The sequence below is a fragment of the Sinohyriopsis cumingii genome, chromosome 13 (genome assembly GCF_028554795.1).
Source record: "Sinohyriopsis cumingii isolate HCF-2022 chromosome 13, ASM2855479v2, whole genome shotgun sequence".
NCBI classification, from domain to species: Eukaryota; Metazoa; Mollusca; class Bivalvia; order Unionida; family Unionidae; genus Sinohyriopsis; species Sinohyriopsis cumingii.
In genome coordinates, this window is record NC_142973.1 from 71266980 (window position 1) to 71288303 (window position 21324).

General features: G+C 35.5%; 1 protein-coding gene across 1 annotated transcript in view; it reads right to left on the reverse strand.

Moving 5' to 3' along the window:
• The window catches only part of LOC149785817 (ribonuclease Oy-like), a 55795-nt gene that overhangs the window by 10974 nt on the left and 23497 nt on the right, over positions 1 to 21324 (reverse strand). Inside the window, exons 6-9 of the mRNA XM_089979764.1 lie at positions 16735 to 16802; positions 12195 to 12308; positions 9813 to 9861; positions 485 to 556 (exon numbers count right to left, since the gene is read on the reverse strand). Coding sequence (XP_089835890.1) covers positions 485 to 556; positions 9813 to 9861; positions 12195 to 12308; positions 16735 to 16802 — 303 coding nt within the window. The remainder of the gene's footprint in view (positions 1 to 484; positions 557 to 9812; positions 9862 to 12194; positions 12309 to 16734; positions 16803 to 21324) is intronic.

Sequence of the window (21324 nt, forward strand, 5' to 3'; positions counted from 1 at the left end):
ATTCTACAGTATATTTTTCAGATATATAAAACGATTGTCTTTTATAAACAATTAGTTTGAGAGGAAGGATAATATCAGCACTAAAGCATCAGCTAATCGGAACTGAAAATGTTGTATTTAATAATTTGGTATATCGCTGTTTTCGTTTTTGTCACAATTTTTCTATTTGTATATTAAAATTTCACAAATGTATGGCTACCACATTCATTTTCCTGGAAAAAGTATCTGGCAAGAGCCATTAGAATTTCAGGATCTCTGATAACAACATCAATATCTGCTAATTTCTATATCTGATACTACTGCAATATTGTCTGGAAAAGTTTCTTTGAATATCAGCTTGTATGAAATTTTGCATTTATCTACATTTTCTTTTGTTATTGACATCAATTTGATACTCTAAGTAAAGATTACTGTTGATGAGTAGCAAGTTTGAAATAAGTTTTGTGTTATTAATATATTTTCATTAACTGATAGAGAATCTTACCTCATCATATACACAATTAACAGAGGGTTCCTGGCCCAGACCTTTAGTCAGTGCATTCTGATATTCATCTAGCTGTAATCCAAAACAAATTTTGTATTGTTAAACAAAGACTAAAATTTAAGAAACTTAAGAATAAAAGCACTATTTTCACCCTATGTTTGCTGACACCCTACATTTTTGGACAATAACATTCCATAATTTTATTCTTGACTGTAATTTTCAGACTCACTAAACACAATCAGCTACAGTTGATATTTTAAAAATTAAAACATGACGACATGTGGTATACACAAGTTTATCAATAAATTTGTGAATATCAACCCAAGTTTTATGTACATATCTTTTGGAAAAATGTCTCAAAATTACAAATTCTTTAGTTTTATATTACATAGTTATTCTTTGCATGACAATATCATTTCATGGACGTGATAAAATAAACGTTTGTACTGACCGTGAAAAAAAGTTTTGTTTAAATTTTTTTTCCTTCTGTATGCATAAACTTTCAATGCATACCAATTTTCATGGATTTTGTGGTTGTGCCTAACCATGAATTTAAAAACCTAATATAGAAAGCTCCTCTTCTTTTTTTGTCTATAAATTCCTAGCAATCAACAAAGCTCAACTATTAGATAATTCAGCTTCATTACTGTAATAAAATATTATCCTTTACATGTGTTTGTATTCGTTTAACTACATATGGAAAGAAAACTAATTATAAAGCAGTTCATATTGTTCCAATGCACATGTATGCATACAGTATCTGGTCCCATTAATTCATTTCTAGTTTAACACAGCTGGGTTGTTTTTACACTCAATACTTAAAGCAATACATCTTGTAAGCTAGGTAAGGACAGAAAGAATAAAGAGATAGTACTTAAAGAATGAATAAAATAATGTACAAAAATTAGACATTAATACTTACACCGATCCCACATTCATGTAAAAATGCTGTCAACAATACTTGTGTGACAAAACTATATGCAATTCTCCATGATTTAACATATAACCACAGTCATGAGTCAATGGAATGAATAATCTATATAAACATAGGTAAATGAAAACATGTATATTACTAATTTCAGGTTGCAAACATACCTGTCCAAATTTATATCCTCCTGAATGCATATCTCATTTCATCCATGCATTTATAATCCAACGACAAGAGTATAGAATACTAAAACTATTGCTCAACCAAAAGTACTTATTAAACATAGCATACGTATGCTAATTAGGCCCAGGAACATATCCTAATTAAAACCAGAGGTACATATGCTTATTAAACACAGGTCCATATGCTATTTACAGCACAGGGTACACATGCTAATTAAACACAGGGAATATATACTAATTAATTAAACACAGGTACATATGCTAAACACAGGTACATATCCTAATCACAACACAGGGTACATATGCTAATTACAACACAGGTACATAGCCTAATTAAACACAGGTATATATGCTACTTACGGCACAGATACATATGCTAATTAAGCACAGGTACATATGCTAATAACAACATAGGTATATATGCTAATTACAATACATGGTACGTATACTAATTAAAATACAGTACTTGCATTCAAATTTCTCTTATTTTATAAGAAAGCAACTGAACAAACATTGTGTTAATCAAGTCCCATGGTACATGCATGTTTGTCAAGTAAATTCTCCCAAAATTACAAATTACGAAAAGCCAGCTTTCTCACAGTCATGAATAATTAAGGCTTTCCTAGTCTGATAAGTGCATTGATCAAGGGCCAGTTGCAGATGTGCTTGGTTCACAAACTGAATGCAGACACTAAGCAGTTGGACATGTGTTTAGATAACATATAAAATCATGACATTATCAACAGTAGAGTAAGGAGCAGTTGGTCATGATGGCATTATTCACATGGAGCAAGGGGCAGTTGGTTTGTGTTTGGTTAATATATGGAATGATGACATCCACACTAAGCAAGGGGCAGTTGGTCATGTGTTTGGTTAATATATGGAATGATGACATCCACACTAAGCAAGGGGCAGTTGGTCATGTGTTTGATTCACATATGGAATGATGACATTATCCACTCTGAGCAAGGGGCAGATGGTCATGTGTTTGATTCACATACGGAATGATGACATTATCCAGTCTGAGCAAGGGGCAGATGGTCATGTGTTTGATTCACATACGGAATGATGACATTATCCAGTCTGAGCAAGGGGCAGATGGTCATGTGTTTGATTCACATACGGAATGATGACATTATCCAGTCTGAGCAAGGGGCAGTTGGTCATGTGTTTGATTCACATATGGAATGATGACATTATCCACTCTGAGCAAGGGGCGGTTGGTCATGTGTTTGATTCACATATGGAATGATGACATTATCCAGTCTGAGCAAGGGGCGGTTGGTCATGTGTTTGATTCACATATGGAATGATGACATTATCCAGTCTGAGCAAGGGGCAGTTGGTCATGTGTTTGATTCACACATGGAATGATGACATTATCCACTCTGAGCAAGGAGCAGTTGGTCATGTGTTTGATTCACATATGGAATGATGACATTATCCAGTCTGAGCAAGGGGCAGTTGGTCATGTGTTTGATTCACATATGGAATGATGACATTATCCAGTCTGAGCAAGGGGCAGTTGGTCATGTGTTTGATTCACATATGGAATGATGACATTATCCACTCTGAACAAGGGGCGGTTGGTCATGTGTTTGATTCACATATGGAATGATGACATTATCCATTCTGAGCAAGGGGCAGTTGGTCATGTGTTTGATTCACATATGGAATGATGACATTATCCACTCTGAGCAAGGGGCAGTTGGTCATGTGTTTGATTCACATATGGAATGATGACATTATCCAGTCTGAGCAAGGGGCGGTTGGTCATGTGTTTGATTCACATATGGAATGATGACATTATCCACCCTGAGCAAGGGGCAGTTGGTCATGTGTTTGATTCACATATGAAATGATGATATCCACACTAAGCACTTGGTCATGTGTTTGATTCAGATATGAAATGATGACATATACACTAAGCAAGGGGCAGTGTTTGGTTCGGATATGGAATGATGACAGCAATATGAAGCAAGGGGCAGCTGCTCATGTGTTTGGTTCACATATGAAATGATGACATTCATGCTAAGTAAGGGGCAGTTGGTCATGTGCTTGGTTCACATATGAAATGATGACAGCAATACAAAGCAATGGGGAGCTGTTCATATGTTTATGTTTAGTTCACATATGGAATGATGACATCCACACTAAGCACTTGGTCATGTGTTTGGTTCATATATGAAATGATGACAGCAACATGAAGCAAGGGGCAGTTGCTCATGTGTTTGGTTCACATATGAAATGATGACAGCAATACAAAGCTCTCTCAGCCATAGACCTAACCATCACTACCCCAAAATTGGCTCAAATCACAAATTGGTGGGTGGATCAGGAAGATACGTTAGGAAGTGACCATTTTCCCATCACAATCAATATTCAAACAAAAACTCAACACATTCCTAACGAAACCCCACCTAAATGGAGGTACCAACTGGCAGACTGGGACCATTTCCAATTATTACTAGCTAGAGTAAATCCAGATAACTTAGAAAGCCCAAGTATTGACATGTATTATGATAACATAACAGACACAATTATAGAAGCAGCTAGCCGATGCATACCAAAGACAACTAATATCCAAAATAAAAACCCTGTACCATGGTGGACTAAACAGTGCACTATAGCACATAAAGACAAAAAAAGGGCCTTAAATAAATATAAACGCACCAAAAATTCTATCTACTTCCAGGAATATAAAGATAAAGAAAAAGCACTAAAACAAACTATAAAAACTGCTAAAATTAATCTATGGCAAACCTTTTGCTCTAAACTGAGTCTAAAATCAAACTCAAAACAAATATGGGACAAGATAAAAGCCATAAAAGGGAAAGCAACTACCTCAGCCCCAAAAATTAAAAATGCCATAATAAATAAAGATAAGGCAGACCTCCTAGCGAAGCATTTTTCGAACATGAGTAGCAACAATAATCACACCAAAAACTTTCAAGAACACAAAATAATGGAGGGAACCCAACCTCAAATGTTTCAAGACCAAGGAACAAAAGAATCTCACCTAAATAGCGACATCACAGACAATGAATGGAAGACAGCCCTACGATCCAAAAACGAAACATCCCCTGGTAAGGATCAGTTAGGTTACATTATCTACAAAAAACTACCTATCAATATAACAATAGCCATAATCAAACTCTTTAATAGGATATGGGATAAAGGTCAATTACCCACCAAATGGAAACAGGCCATAGTAATACCAATCCCCAAGCTAGGTAAAGATCCCAACAACATAAATTTGTACCGACCCATCTCCCTTACAAACAATATTTGCAAAATAATGGAGACAATAATCGCAAATAGGTTAAAACACCACCTAGAAACCAATAACCTACTCTCCATAAATCAATGTGGCTTTCGGAACAAACGGTCCACAACTGACCAACTTCTCAGATTGGAAACAGACATCAAACTCGCTTTTAACGCACATAGGAAAACCGATCGCAACCTCATAGCGGTTTTTTTAGACCTAGAAAAAGCATTCGACCTAGTATGGACCAATGGACTAATGGCCAAATTAAACCAATTTGGAATAACTGGACAGCTTGTTCAACTGGATTGGCGATTTCCTCACAGACCGGAAAATTACCACAAGAATAGGCAACACCCATTCGGAAGAATTTTCACTTGAAAATGGAACACCGCAAGGCAGTGTAATAAGTCCGTTACTATTTCACCTAATGGTAAACGACCTTGACCTCAATGTAGCCTCCACAAAAATAAACTTGACACAATTTGCAGATGATAGTGGCATATGGAGGAATGGAAATCCTGCCAATAACACAGTAGTTAAAGAAATCCAGCAGAGCCTAGACAACATAGGGAGATGGGCGGACAAATGGGGTTTCAAAATATCTCATGAAAAAACTGTGGCAATCATATTCATTCCCAAACGAAATAACAACCTAGTCAATCCAAACTTCTATATACAAAATCAATTAATCAAATACGTAACAGTAGTAAAATTCCTAGGAATGTTCTTTGACAACCACCTCACATGGAAACAGCACATTGAACAACTCACCCAGAATTGTAACAAAGATCTCAATTTACTCAGGAACATCACAAGGACTGACTGGGGATCCAACCAGGAAACCCTCCTCACGATATATAAAAGCCTAATTAGATCAAAACTGGATTACGGTTGCCAAGCATATAACTCGGCTAAGCAGCCTGTACTACAAAAACTTGACACTATCCAGAGAAAAGCCTTGCTATTATGCACAGGAACACTCCCCTCAACATCATTAGAAGAACTACAAACACTAACAGGAGAACTACCCTTAAAATTACGTAGGCAAGAACTGCTCCTCCGATACTCCAATCGATTAGATACCCACCCAGACAACCATCCCACCAAAATAGCTATAAATAAGTGTAAAGTTGTCTTCAAACCCAAAATCATACCTATCACACCAAGTGGCAAAGTAATCCTTGAACTAAGAGAAAAGATACCTCTACTAAAAAAACAGGTAACAAACAATACAGACCAGAACAAATCACCATGGTTACAAAAACCACCCAGGATTAACACTGAAGCTACCAAATTAGGCAATAAAGAAGGACAAGAAAACTTACTAAAACCTGTACTGGTAAAAGAAATCAACCAAAAATACCCGGACTATGTTAAAATATATACCGATGGATCAAAAACAAACAACCCACCAAGAACAGCAGCAGCAATAGTCATCCCTGAATTCAATATACAATCCAGATTACCTGACTATTGCTCCATTTACACCACTGAATTCTGGGCTATACTTGAATCACTACAATGGATCAAAGACAACCAAATACCTAAAGCAGTCATTATAAGCGATTCCCTAAGCGTTATCAAATTGATCCAAAATTGCAATACACACTCTAGGGAATAATTCCTTGACAGAGCATGCCAATTAATCAACGATATCACCACAGCACATCAATTAGTCGAGCTCATGTGGATACCGTCGCACACTGGAATCTCTGGCAACGAAACAGCAGACAAAGTTGCAAAAACCAAACTAGGAGATCAAAACTCTATCAAGCTTAACTATAGCTCTACAGAAGCAATAAGCTTCGCACAAACATATATAGACCAAACATGGCAAGATTTTTGGAACTCCTCCACAAAAGGGAAAAATCACCATGAAACCAAAAAAAACGTAGATAGGAACATACAGCTACCTAAGGGTACCTATTTAGAACAGAAAACCATAAACAGGATAATAACTGGAAAAACTAAACTAGCAAGCAGTTTTGGAAGGTTTATAAGACCCAAACCAGCAACCATTAACTGCTTTAACTGCCACACCACCGAAGATCTACACCACGTATTCAATATATGCCCAAAATATCAACCCGCTTGGAAAATATTTATCAAAAACCAAAAAGAGATTGGATTACCACACACATACCCAGAGTTACTTATGGACTCTAATAAAAATAAACAATCAGCATATAAAAATATAAATCAATTCATAGACTCAGCAGGACTTAGGAACAAAATATAATTACTATCCCCACAAAACCAAAAGACCCAGTAACTAGCTAAATAAATGTAGAAGCCACCACATAAAAAACCATAACATATCATTCAATTTTATAAAAGTATTAATAAATAATTCACTTATGAAGCACCTATAAAAAACTAAGGAAACCGCAAAATCGGATGTCCTAGATGTCCTTAATGAACCGAGTAATCAGCTAGGATTCCTGTCCTAGATGTCCTTAACAAACCATGTAATCGGCTAGGACTCCGGTCTCTTGCTAAATAAAGTATAAATAACATTCAATCTCTAGAAACATCAATTAATAAACAACTTAAAGAGGTAATATCTAAAAACTTATAAATAACATAACGTAGGAAACACACCCTAAACACCTCGACTAGTAATACCATAATAACCTTGAAAATCTCTCTTCATACATGATATCTACTAAGAACCTCTATAAACAGCACAGAACATCCCCCCTCCTTTTAGAACATTTTGAAGAAGAAAAAAAAAAAAATCTCGAAAAAAAAAAAAATTCTCAAAAAAAAAAAAAAGGCAAATGCAACAAAAACCAGCGATGTAAAGCAAGCAGGACCGTTCCCGAGCTCTCCTTCCCACTAATGACAGCCAACCATTCAACTGTAGGGACCTTTATGGACCCACAGATTGAGGCCAAACTATCAGGGTTCCTTGAATCCATAAAAGCCTGGGGGAGGTGGCACCATCCCCTTCCCCAGGAACAACTAGCAGGCTGCGGTGCAGTCAGAAAAAAGTGGCACATGCACAATTGTGCGAACGCTACTATAATTAAACTCAACAACAACAATACAAAGCAATGGGGAGCTGTTCATATGTTTATGTTTAGTTCACATATGGAATGATGACATCCACACTAAGCAAGCGGCAGTTGCTCATGTGTTTGGTTCACATATAGAACGATGACATCCACACTAAGCAAGGGGCAGTTGCTCATGTGTTCGGTTCACATATGGAATGATGACATCCACTCTAAGCAAGGGGCAGTTGCTCATGTGTTTGGTTCACATATGGAATGATGACATCCACACTAAGCAAGGGGCAGTTGCTCATGTGTTTGGTTCACATATGGAATGATGACATCCACACTAAGCAAGGGGCAGTTGCTCATGCGTTGGTTCATATATGGAATGATGACATCCACATTATGCAAGGGGCAGTTGGTCATGTGTTAGGTTCATATATGAAATGATGACATCCACACTAAGCAAGGTGCAGTTGGTCATGTGTTTGGTTCACATATGGAATGATGACATCCACACTAAGCAAGGTGCAGTTGGTCATGTGTTCGGTTCATATATGGAATGATGACATCCTCATTATGCAAGTGGCAGTTGGTCATGTGTTTGGTTCATATATGAAATGATGACATCCACACTAAGCAAGGTGCAGTTGCTCATGTGTTTGGTTCACATATGGAATGATGACATCCACTCTAAGCAAGGGGCAGTTGCTCATGTGTTTGGTTCACATATGGAATGATGACATCCACACTAAGCAAGGGGCAGTTGCTCATGTGTTTGGTTTACATATGGAATGATGACATCCACTCTAAGCAAGGGGCAGTTGCTCATGTGTTTGGTTCATATATGGAATGATGACATCCACACTAAGCAAGGTGCAGTCGGTCATGTGTTCGGTTCATATATGGAATGATGACATCCACATTATGCAAGGGGCAGTTGGTCATGTGTTTGGATCATATATGGAATGATGACATCCACATTATGCAAGGGACAGTTGGTCATGTGTTCGGTTCATATATGAAATGATGACATCCACACTAAGCAAGGTGCAGTTGGTCATATGTTTGGTTCACATATGGAATGAAGACATCCACATTATGCAAGGGGCAGTTGGTCATGTGTTTGGTTCATATATGGAATGATGACATCCACACTAAGCAAGGTGCAGTTGGTCATGTGTTCGGTTCATATATGGAATGATGACATCCACATTATGCAAGGGGCAGTTGGTCATGTGTTTGGTTCATATATGGAATGATGACATCCACACTAAGCAAGGTGCAGTTGGTCATGTGTTCGGTTCATATATGGAATGATGACATCCACACTAAGCAAGGGGCAGTTGGTCATGTGTACGGTTCATATATGGAATGATGACATCCACACTAAGCAAAGGGGCAGTTGGTCATGTGTTTGGTTCACAAATGAAATGATGACATCCACACAAAGCAAGGGGCAGTTGGTCATGTGTTCGGTTCATATATGAAATGATGACATCCACACTAAGCAAGGGGCAGTCGGTCATGTGCTTGGTTCATATATGAAATGATGACATCCACTCTAAGCAAGGGGCAGTTGGTCATGTGTTTGGTTCACATATGAAATGATGACATCCACACTAAGCAAGGTGCAGTTGGTCATGTGTTTGGTTCACATATGAAATGATGACAGCAACACGAAGCAAGCTCATGTGTTTGGTTCACATATGAAATGATGAGAGCAACATGAAGCAAGGGGGAGCTGTTCATATGTTTATGTTTGGTTCACATATGAAATGATGACATCCACACTAAGCAAGGGGCAGTTGGTAATGTGTTCGGTTCATATATGGAATGATGACATCCACATTAAGCATGGAATGCAAACTGGACTCTTAATCAACCCTATTATCGTATAGTAACCAATGTCTTACTAAGTTAAAAATAAAGTGAAAAATGAACATACTGTATATGAGGAGGTCTTTCCTGGATTGATGCCACTGTCTCCCAAAATTCTACAAAGATAGATATTAACTTTAACTTTGATGTTCATTACTTGGATATATAATACAGATTAATCAATAAAGCAATTCCTTGTAACACAGCCAATCATATTTGAAATAGCTTGACTGCTATGCACAACTGTTGACTTTATGACCTGACACACTATTCACAAAGCTCCTCAATTTGCACTATAACTGAGCTTTCAGATACTCAGGACAGACTGGTTTAAAGGCATAGAGTTTTAGAATTTCATTGGGATGTTAATAGTGTATTGTGATATCTGTCATGTACTATCTAGTGATGTCATCAACCATCACAGGTAAAGCACAATGGCAGTGGGTTTTATTCTTGCTCAATATTTGTGTTTAATTGTGCAGTCTCTTCTAAGGGTAATAACTCTAACTTACTGGACTTTCTCATGCTGCCTTAGAACAAAATCCTTTTTAAACTCAGGTATTGAATTTGTGTATAACATGATATTATAGCATGCATCTATACAAATAAATCACACATATTTTATGTATATAAAAGCAAATAATGTTAACTGACATTCCAGGAAATGTATGACAAAAAAATGGTCCAGAAATTTTTTAGAAGGAAACTCAAATAATTTGAAGGATTTATTCAGGACTTTAAAACTAATATGTCAATTTTCAAGGATATCAATGTTTTGAATTTATAAGCCAAAATCAATTACATTCAAGGTTTTCAAGAATGCCTATGTACAATGTGGAGCAACTTGCTCATGTATGTACATAACCCCATGTCTCTCACATCTAACCCCTACCCCATGATGGAAATGAGACCAATAATAAAAAAGTAGGGTATAACTCTACCGAAAATATTGCGAGTATAGTGATTTCTCAAAATGCACATCTTCTGATGACAACCATAAATTTACTAAGCTTCACAGCAAGCCGCATTAAGATGCAAGAGTAGTTGCATTAACAAAAGTCTGTTACAGCCAGCTGTAGAAAGGGATATAACTCACAAAAAAGTCTTGGGAGCAAAGACTGGTGCATCTTGACGTATTCTTGCGAAAAATTTATATTTTTACATACATAGTTAAGGACCAAGCATTACAAACTCACAAATCACATATACTTGCTTATGAGTTGAGTCCAACTGCAAACAACACAGACCCACATCATGTGATAGCAGATATGGGCCTGTGAATTTACAGCTGGATTCAGTTTATAAGTGAGTACATATGATAATTTATGTATTGGTTTGCTTTTTCTTGTGTTACACTTTGCAGAATATCTGTCCCTAAGTAAGGGTAATATTATAAAAATGTATCAGTGCTCTTCCACTTGCATTCCATAAAATAACAGCTTTAAGAGTAATTAAAAATTCGTCAGATTGGTACATGTTGAAGACCACCGATTCCTTTTATCAAATATGCAACAAAAAGTGTATACTGATTATTTAAAGTTTTTCAGTATGACTTAATAATTGAGATTACTTTTCTGCAACAGAAAGCCTGTGTGGCCTATTTATGGCAGGTTTTAAATCACTTAAGATTCCCAAGGTCTTTTATATTATTTGTTAGCCTCATCTTTTCTTTCATAAAATTGTTTCTGTCCTTATTACAATCGTACAAGGATTTTTCTTCACCATTATTGATTGTGAGAAAGAAGTTGACATTTTATATTCGATCTCTTCCAGAGTTCATAGAGCTGCAATACATTTGAGTGATGTCAAAGTGTAATGAACTAATCATTTTGTACTGCTCAGTAAAAACTGTTTTTACAAAAGCAAACATTCTTAAACACCCAATTCATATCACTATCACAGGATCCTCACGTGGAGATAAGATTCAAAAACGCAGAGTAACTTTTTGTTTTTTCAGAACATCCTATTACACAGATAACGTTTTTTGTACTGATTATGACCATACATCTGGAACTCACAACACACAGACTGAAGTAACCAATCCAGATGCTGGAGGTCACAGGTTTGAACCCCAGTCGAGTCATACAAGAGACTTATAAAAATGGTGCCAGCAGATGCCTCGCTTGGTGCTCAGCATTAAGAGGTTAGTGTTAGGACTGGTCAGCCTGGTGTCTGGATAATGTGCCAGGGTGGGACATGATGCCACATGTCTTCAGCATGATACCCTAGTGCTAGACATCATTATAAACTGCCACACTGCAGACATCGTAGCAATATGACTGAAACATTGTTAAAGCTACATTAAAATTCCAAATCACACACACACCAATGAAAATGCAAGAAACCTGTCAATGGCACATGTAATAGACAACAGATTTACTTATGACAACACATTTAATTATGACAAGCATGTTCTACCTGCATATAAACAAGAAGATAAAATACTGACCTTAGTAAGTCAAACTTGGAATGAAGATCCATAATGGCTGTGAAATAATCCAGCTCATTCGTTGTTTTTACAAAATCTGTGCAGCATGTTCCATGCTTAACCCATTCATGTTCCCTGAAAAACAGGAAAATGAAATGTAGGGTATATTAAAACACTGATTATTTATACAATGGTCAGTTATCCAGAGTTTTTACACATCTGGATTTATTTATTAGAATGTCCTGCAAGTCTGGACCTTCCAAACTGTTCTTTATATTATCAACATTTATCTGGATAATCATTTATCCTGATAGTATGATAAAATCTGTCTCACATGTGGAGTAAAAAAAATTGACATTTCAATGTATTTGCTTCTGGTATCATGCTTACAAAAAAAACTTTTCCCATGAATTTCTTCAGACAAATATCTTTTCATTTGCAATATTTTTTAAATAGATTTTGTATTTATTTCACCAAGAAACTTAAATTACATTTAAAGTCATTTGTTAAAAGATGCTAGATTTTGCTAGATCCCAAAATATTGCAAATACTGTGGAAAACTTTAAATTCACTGGGTTCCAATTTTTGTGATTTTCATGGGTTAGCTAGACCAAAATTATAAAGACATGATGAAATTTTACCCAAGCTGATATTCATGCCACCCCCATTCTACTGAATGAAAAGGCATCACCTATTGTAAATTTGCTGTTAAGCACTTGTATGTTTACCTCTATGGGCACTTTGATCGTCTCTCCAAACATATTTTTCTCTCCTTGTCCTTTGATGAGTTATGTTTGTTGATTACAGTTTCTTACTCATTCTCTATGGATGTTCACTGTCTAGGCGCATGACCTGTTATACCTGTGGAATTTACATCCCTTGTACCATGTTTTTACCAGGAAACCATGTACAAGAATAAAGTTTTCCTTGTTCCTTCTTTATCTCACTGAAGTGTGTCGCTGTCTGTTAGCCCTTGTAAGTTCCCATTCTTCTGTTCTTAATTTTTTTACAATCTCTCTATTTAGGTAGCCTACATTTTAAACACAAATTTGTCAAACTTCCTTGATGAATGCATAATTCAAAACTATGACAGAATACTTGTTCTAAGTCACAATGTTCCAATAAAATTTAGTTTAACAACCATTCATGTCATGCCAAAGTAACCAGATGTGAAAACAGTTGCCTACCTGAAAAAGACAGCACCATGAGAACTCTACAGTTAAATAAAAATTGTATACTGTGCAAGTACAACATTAAAAGTTCTGAAACTGAAAATTGGGAATAAGAAAAGATACAGGTACACCATTAATTTAATATGCATTCCAAGTTTCACAGTGATATCTTGAACAATTCTGTAGTTATGTTTCTGAAAGAAAGTGTGAATGATGGCTGGATGCAAGAACAGCCAAATAGATGAAAATATTAGATACACCTCTCCCTCGACTCATGCATAATTGGTTCCAGAAACATAGACTGCACTATCTATAAGTGATAGGCATGATTTATGGATGGACTTAAAAATAAAATTAAGAATGGGATGCCATCTCTGCTGGACACAGACAGAAAATGGAGGGGAGGGTAACAGTGCAGTTTAATAGATGAGTAATTGTTTTACAACTGTGTGTTTGGAATAATTGTCAAAAAGGAGATTTTTATAATAAAGTTGTTTGCTTTTTTGTAAAAATTACATCTATTTGTAAAATACCCATCCTATAAAAGACTGCTTTTGTTGTTACTGATTTATTTTGATTGTCCTATTAATAAAATATATATGCCATGATTTCATGGCAAGTAATATTGAAACTTCTTCAATTCCTAAATCTATGATTGCCAATTCAGCAATTTTAAGTTTACTGTAAACTCTGGAACTCACTTCTCCATAATGAACTGTATCTGTGACACAAGGTTTTTTATTTACCAAGTAATCACTTGCTGGGTTGCTACCTCTGATCAATTTGTGAATAAATAGATTAATTTAAGGTAGATTAATCATACTCATCCTCGCTAGCCAAGGTTTCGATGTGTTAACCTATGTACACCTTGGCAGACTGATGCAGTATTTCTGTGCTTCTGTAACATGTATCATTGTCTCTGTCAAAAACATGACTTACAAGGTATCCTTTTGAAGTATATTAACTTCACTATTTTCTGCGTATCTACTGCTGTTACACACTATTCTATTGGTAAGTTGGCATTACACACTAAGGAAGACAATCCAAAAGATATCACATGCAAAGCACTGAAATATTGGGTTGATCCACCAAGATGTAGATAGGTTAACATATCAGAACCTTAGCTAGCAAATATGAATCTATACTACCTACATAATAATATTTATAAAAGTGTTCAATGGATCAACTGAAATAAGTTGACCTAACACATGACTGTGAATGTTAGCCTTTATGCAGGAAAGAAATTGCATGCCTTTTAACTTTTTTTTAATTTACCCCCTTTATTTGATTTGATACAAAATGTGTAATTAATGTGACAAAACAAAGCAAATCTTTTGACTGAGTACAGTGTACTATGAAAGTTGTTTGTAAAGAAATTTTAACAAAAAATATGGCTTCTTAGTAATGTTACTAATACTGATTCAGATATCTGGGTACTAACCAACCACCATTTTCAATGATACAACAAGGTTTCATTCACCAATTTTGACTGTGATCTTCTTTATCTTCAACAAATATAGGCCAATTTTGGGGGCATTTCCTATTGAAAAAGAAGGGATCCATGCCTGACCCTTGCATTTTAACCCTTTACCTCATAGAGCATAGTGACAAAGTGCAGCTCGCTATACATAGAACACAGGTTACCTAGTCGACCGCATACGCATAGCTTGCCTGTGAACTATTAAGCAATGTAGTGTATGTTACGTTTAACAGCAATTTTAACCATTTTACATTTTTGGTACACATCTATTACATGTGGAACAATTTAAGAGTAAAGTCCGATTGTTATAGCTGTGTAATTATTTATCACGGAAGAATTTGTTATGTGCTTTAAAATCCGGAGAGAATTCGTTCACCGTCATGTCAGTGAGGCCGTGTGACCAACCGTAGAGCTGCCATTTCTCATACTCGAAATTTACAAGTTTTTCATATGTGTCTACATCACTAAGTCATCTAAATTTGATAATTTATAAAAACTAATTGCAGCCTATATCAATATCAGAGCCTTTACCTAGGTTATTGAATATTTCATAGTTGTGATTATAATCATGAAAACTTCGTAAGTACTGAACGAAATCCGCGACCGCCATTTTGAAGAGTGGAGATTACGACCCAGTTACTTTAAATAGCAGATATCGACCAGTACATAAACAGTGACCACGTGATCTGACGTAATTGTCATTCACAGAAATGAATGTAGTATCTAATAAGGGGTTTTCCCCGAAGGTGGCGCTACGAAAACCGGCTTAAAATGGACGTTGTTTACAGCAGACGTAAAAAGGCGCTTCTATGGGACTTTTGTAGAAGCGTCAAAGTCGCTTCGATGCGACTTTTGTAGAGGCGTCCAAAGACGGTTGTATGAGGTAAAGGGTTAAGTGGGTTTACAAGTTCTGGGTGCAAGTTATTGTGGCAATGATGTAAACTGAAACTAATGATTTGTGAATTCCAAAAGGCAGATCTAAACCACTAGTGTAATATATGCACTAAATTTTAAAGAGTTATCTAAACCACTAGTGTAATATATGTACTAAACTTCATAGAGATATCTAAACCACTAGTGTAATATATGTACTAAATTTCAAAGAGATATCTAAACCACTAGTGTAATATATGTACTAAATTTCATAGAGATATCCAAACCACTAGTCTAAAATTTGTACTAAATTTCACAGAGATATCTAAACCACTAGTCTAAAATATTTACTAAATTTTATAGAAATAACTAAACCACTAGTCTAATATATGTACTAAATTTCATAGAGATATTTAAACCACTAGTCTAATATATGTACTAAATTTCACAGAGATATCTTAAACAATGTTGGACTTTAGCTCTGGAAATGGCAGTGTGGATAACACATAGACTGATGGATGGATACATCAATGAACAAAAACATAAAAATATACTGAAACTAATAATTTGTGAATTCCAAAAGGCACATGTAAACCACTAGTCCAGAATATGTACTAAATTTCATAGAGATATCTAAACCACTAGTCTAATATATGTTAATATATATACTAAATTTCATAGAGATATCTTAAACAATGTTGGACTTTGGCTCTGGAAATGACAGTGTGGATAATGCATGGACTTATGGATGGGTACACCAATGAACAACAGCATTAAATATATTGAAACTTAAGAATTGGGAATAACAAATGCACACTAGGACCACTGGTCTACTACATGTAGCAACTTTCAATGAATGGCTTTGGAGTTATGATCTGGAAGAGTGACAAATAGACAGACTGATGAATGGAAGGACCAATGGAATCCATTACTACTGTGCCAATTTGTTCTTGTCTGAACTTTTCATGATCACTTTGTGCAGTGAAATTCTTAAATATATATATATGCTCTTGAAAAATACAGAACAGCAATTTACCAGAAGCTTGTATGTGGTGTATCGTTGTACAAATTTGGCATAACAGTATCCAACTGGGTTTCTATCGGCTGTAAAGAAATGAGATTATCAGCTTGTATGTGGGATATTACTGTACAAGTTTCGTATAATGGTGTCCAACTGGGTTTATATAAACTGTAATCAAATGATATAATAAGCTTGTAATAATAATACTAATAATGATAATGATAATAATAATAATAACGACTTTATTTAAAGAAGGTAACACAATTAATTGCATGGTACTAATCCTCCTTATGGTCCTTCATTAGATGCATATTTACACTAAATGTACATGTACATAGTCACACACACACACACAGCATGGATATAAGCTATATTTACATAGCAACAAAATAAACAGAAAATTTGATTGAACATGCTCCAACAGGTACATTTTGTATGTACAGTACAGAAGTAGTGAGACAACAAAAAAGAAGGTTAGTGAATTTATATAATGTTATCGATCGAACAGGTTTCATATTTCATCCATTGAATTAGATTATATTTAAATGCAATTATATATTTGTACTTGCTCAAATTTCGTTTGGGATTCTGTCCCAAGTGAGTGATCCTGAATATTGAAAACTTTTCTTAAAGAATTCTTTGGTTTTGGGATGGAAAGGTGGTTAGCTGAAAATGATCTTAAACTGGTAATGTTGCCTGTTTTCTAAAATGAAACTGTTCATAGAGATATAATGGCACCATATTGTTAAGAGACTATGTGCATAAGTCTAGCCTTTCTCAAAATATTCATTCACTTCCTGTTTACATTGCATTTTGGGATGCTTTCAACATTATCTAGGATGAGTCTGCATCCCTTTTTTGCAAGTGGAATAATTTTTAAATATTCAGGTCAGATGTATTTCCACAGATAACATTACAGTAGTCTAGTTATGGTTGTATATAGCAATTGTAATATATTAACCTATGTTCAGTTGATAGATATTGCCTTATCTTGTTAAATAACCACATACATGAACTGACCTAATGACATATGATTTGAATATGTTCATTTCATTGCAAACTGTTGTCAACTATCACCCCAAGGATTTTGTCATGGGTAACTATTTGAGGGCAAATTTCATTCAACTTAAGATTCAAATTGTTATTTTCCAGTTTTGCTCTCCTTTGTTTGGTAGTACTTATTAATAATTTAGTCTCGTCTGTGTTTACTTTCATGCAATTTTCCATACAATAGGAAACTGATCTAAGAAAGGCTATCTGAAGGGAGACCTCTAGGTCTGATTTTAGCTGTTTGAAATCTGGTAGTGTGGTACCATCTGCATGTAAGCTGGTAGATGAAATACAGTTGCCTATTTTCAGTGGAAGATCATTTATGAAAGTGAAAAAGAGGAGTGGGTCTAGGATTGATCCCTGTGGTACTCCACATGTAGTTTGTTCTTCTTTAGAAACACCGCTATTTATTTTGACACACTGTTGTCTCATTATTAGATATGATGTGAACCAATCAATTATTTAATTGTCATAATGATAATGCTAAATTTTTTGATAAGAATATCATGATCAACAAGGTTAGAAGCTTTTCTAAGATCAACTTATAAGGATCCAACTAATTTTCCTTGATCTAAGGCAGTAATTCATCGATCTACCATGGAGACCACAGCTGTTTCATAGGAGTGGTTTTCTCTGAACCCTGATTGCTTTTCATGAAATAATTTATAGTTTGATAGGTATATTCAAAATGAAATTGTCATGAACACGTTTTTCAAGTAGTTCGGACAGGTAGATATAGACATCATTGATGCCAGACTTGTATAACTTTTGCCATTTTCCATTTCTGGGGAAACATGAGGTGGATATGCTTGCGGTTACATATGTAAGCTATGCTGTCAAATATTATATCTATAGCAGCCCTCAGAAGAATGGTCCAATATCAACCATTTTGTGAAATTTTCAAAACATTTTAAGTTTGGTATTGCAGAGATAACAAATTTTATGTCAGGTGGAATTTTCTGTAGTGATTAGAGTTGACAATGGGTTCCTTAATTCTTGAGGCCATGCCGACACAATATTTGTTGCATGTATTTGCTATTTCAACATCCTCATCAATAATCTAACATTCATGGCCAGGTTGCTGGATTCTGGATGACTTTGTGGAATGATTACCTGTACCCAGTTTGTTAAAAACTTTCCACATATAATTCTTATTGCAATTATTTTCTAAAGCTGACTGATAGTAATTCTTCTTCACTCAAGTGATCATTTCTGGTTACTTTATTTCTCCATGTTTTGTAATGTGCTTATTGACCAACAGATTTGAAATAATCACAGGTTTTCATGGCATTGAGAATGCCTGGAGTCAACTAATCAGGTTGGAAGTCCCGTTTTACTTTATGTGTTTTCAAAGGTATATGTTTACCAACCACATGCATAAAAGTTGGGTCCATATATCAACCACCTGCATAAAAAGTTGGATACATATATCAACAACCTGCATGAAAAGTTGGGTCCATATACTAACCACCCACATAAAAAGTTGGGTCCATTTATCAACCACCTGCATAAAAAGTTGGGTCCATTTATCAACCACCTGCAGAGAAAGTTGGGTCCAAATATCAAGAGCACCATCCACATCATCAAACATGGATACTATACTCCAAGGAACATGTCCAAGATCATAAAATGTTTAAATGACCTATATGATATGGTTTTATGAGTTTTGGATTTTACATCTGTTCTTAAGCCAAATTTTCAAGTTAGGAAAACAGAACTGATCACCAAGACCTATCCTTGGAATATGTATTTTTGTCACTTTCTTCCATATTTATATAGATATGATTATTAGAGTTTTTGAGTGGTCAGTTTGTCATGCTAGTTTGTCCTCTAATTGGGTTAGGCAAACAGCTTCTGTGGAATTTAACCAATTTCTTTTGATCTGATTATTTGTAAGATCTCTATTAAAGTCTCCTAATATGTATAGTTTGTTCTAGTCATCGTTCACTTTATGTAGTTGCTTTTCAAAATGCTCATTCCATTCAACCTTTGCTGAAGGGGACCTATAGACATAGACCATTAGGATACCTTTGTATTTGATTTATTTACCCAGTACTATATTGCTTCAATTTCATCTGATTCTAGATCATTTATCCTTTCAACTGATAAACCATTACTTACCTAACAACAACACATCCACACACCCAACCTCTATAATGTCTGATTGGTGTGCCATATCCATCAATAAACAAGTCATTTGCATGACTGTCATGTAAAGTTTGTCTTTGTTAAACACAAGATATGTTCTTAGACGATAATAAATTCATGCATAAACAAGTCATTTGCATGATTGTCTTAGACGATAATAAATTCAACTGGTCTAACTTATTATGCATACCTTGTATATTTATATGTCTGATGTGTAGACCTTTACGTTTAATTCCTAGATCTATTATGTGCTTCAGTTAAATAGTACTATGAGGTTCAGACAAGGCGTTTAGTTCCACCATGACATATTACATTTTCCTGAAGCATGCACAGGCACATAATATACTTCCACTTTCCATGCATCCATCACAGTTGTCAGTTTGAGAGACAAAATGTTTAACTGAGGTCCCAAAGGAAACAAAAGGGGCATCATCACCCAGTACAGTTCCCAATGTCTGTCTTGAAACGGTAGAGAAATTATGTCTCATCAACAGGGCACTATCATCATAGCTGTAAGCCTAGCACCTTTTGCTAGGGTGAAACATGTCTGTGTTTTGCCTTGTGTCCATATTCCAAACAGTCATGGTATTGAATTTTCATGGCATGCCTGCATGCATCAAACCTCCCTAGCTTGTTTGGTACAATGAAATTGTTATCTTGATCTCTGTTGTATATTTGATTACTGTACTTGCCTTTGAGTATTGAAACATGTTAATTTATTTCCTGCAGAACATGTGCAAGTCCCTTTTGTTTGAATAGGTTCTGTCCTTAGTCATGAGGTGTTCAATCACCAAGTCAGACTTTGTAACAAATACATTTTCAATGTCAATCAGTCGGTCGTCCCATTCATTGCATAGCTCTCTATTAAGGCATCATTTCAATTCTTGAATAATGTTTGTAAATGAATACATTACAATCTGGGTTGTCCGAGCAGATGTTATTCAGAATATGGTAACAATTTTCTTCTGTTTGTTCAATCTCAATGTTGTTGTTAACCTCATTAGCGCCAACACTAATATAATTGATTCAAATTGGTCTCTGATCACATGATGCATCTGACCAGTTCCCACCCACCAATGACATGACTTTGACCCAAGGTTTAAGACCTCTTTCACTGACATATTTAATGACTGAGTCACCAATGACTTGACTTTGACCCAAGGTTTAAGACCTCTTTCACTGACATATCTAATGATTGAGTCACCAATGACATGACTTTGACCCAAGGTTTAAGACCTCTTTCACCAACATATTTAATGATTGAGTAACCAATGAACTGACTTTGATCCAAGGTTTAAGACCTCTTTCACCGATATATCTAATGATTGAGTCACCAATCAGCAGTGTGTGTTTTATAAAACTTTCCTGATGTTTTGGAATGTGTGATTTTCTTTAATGAGAAGAATC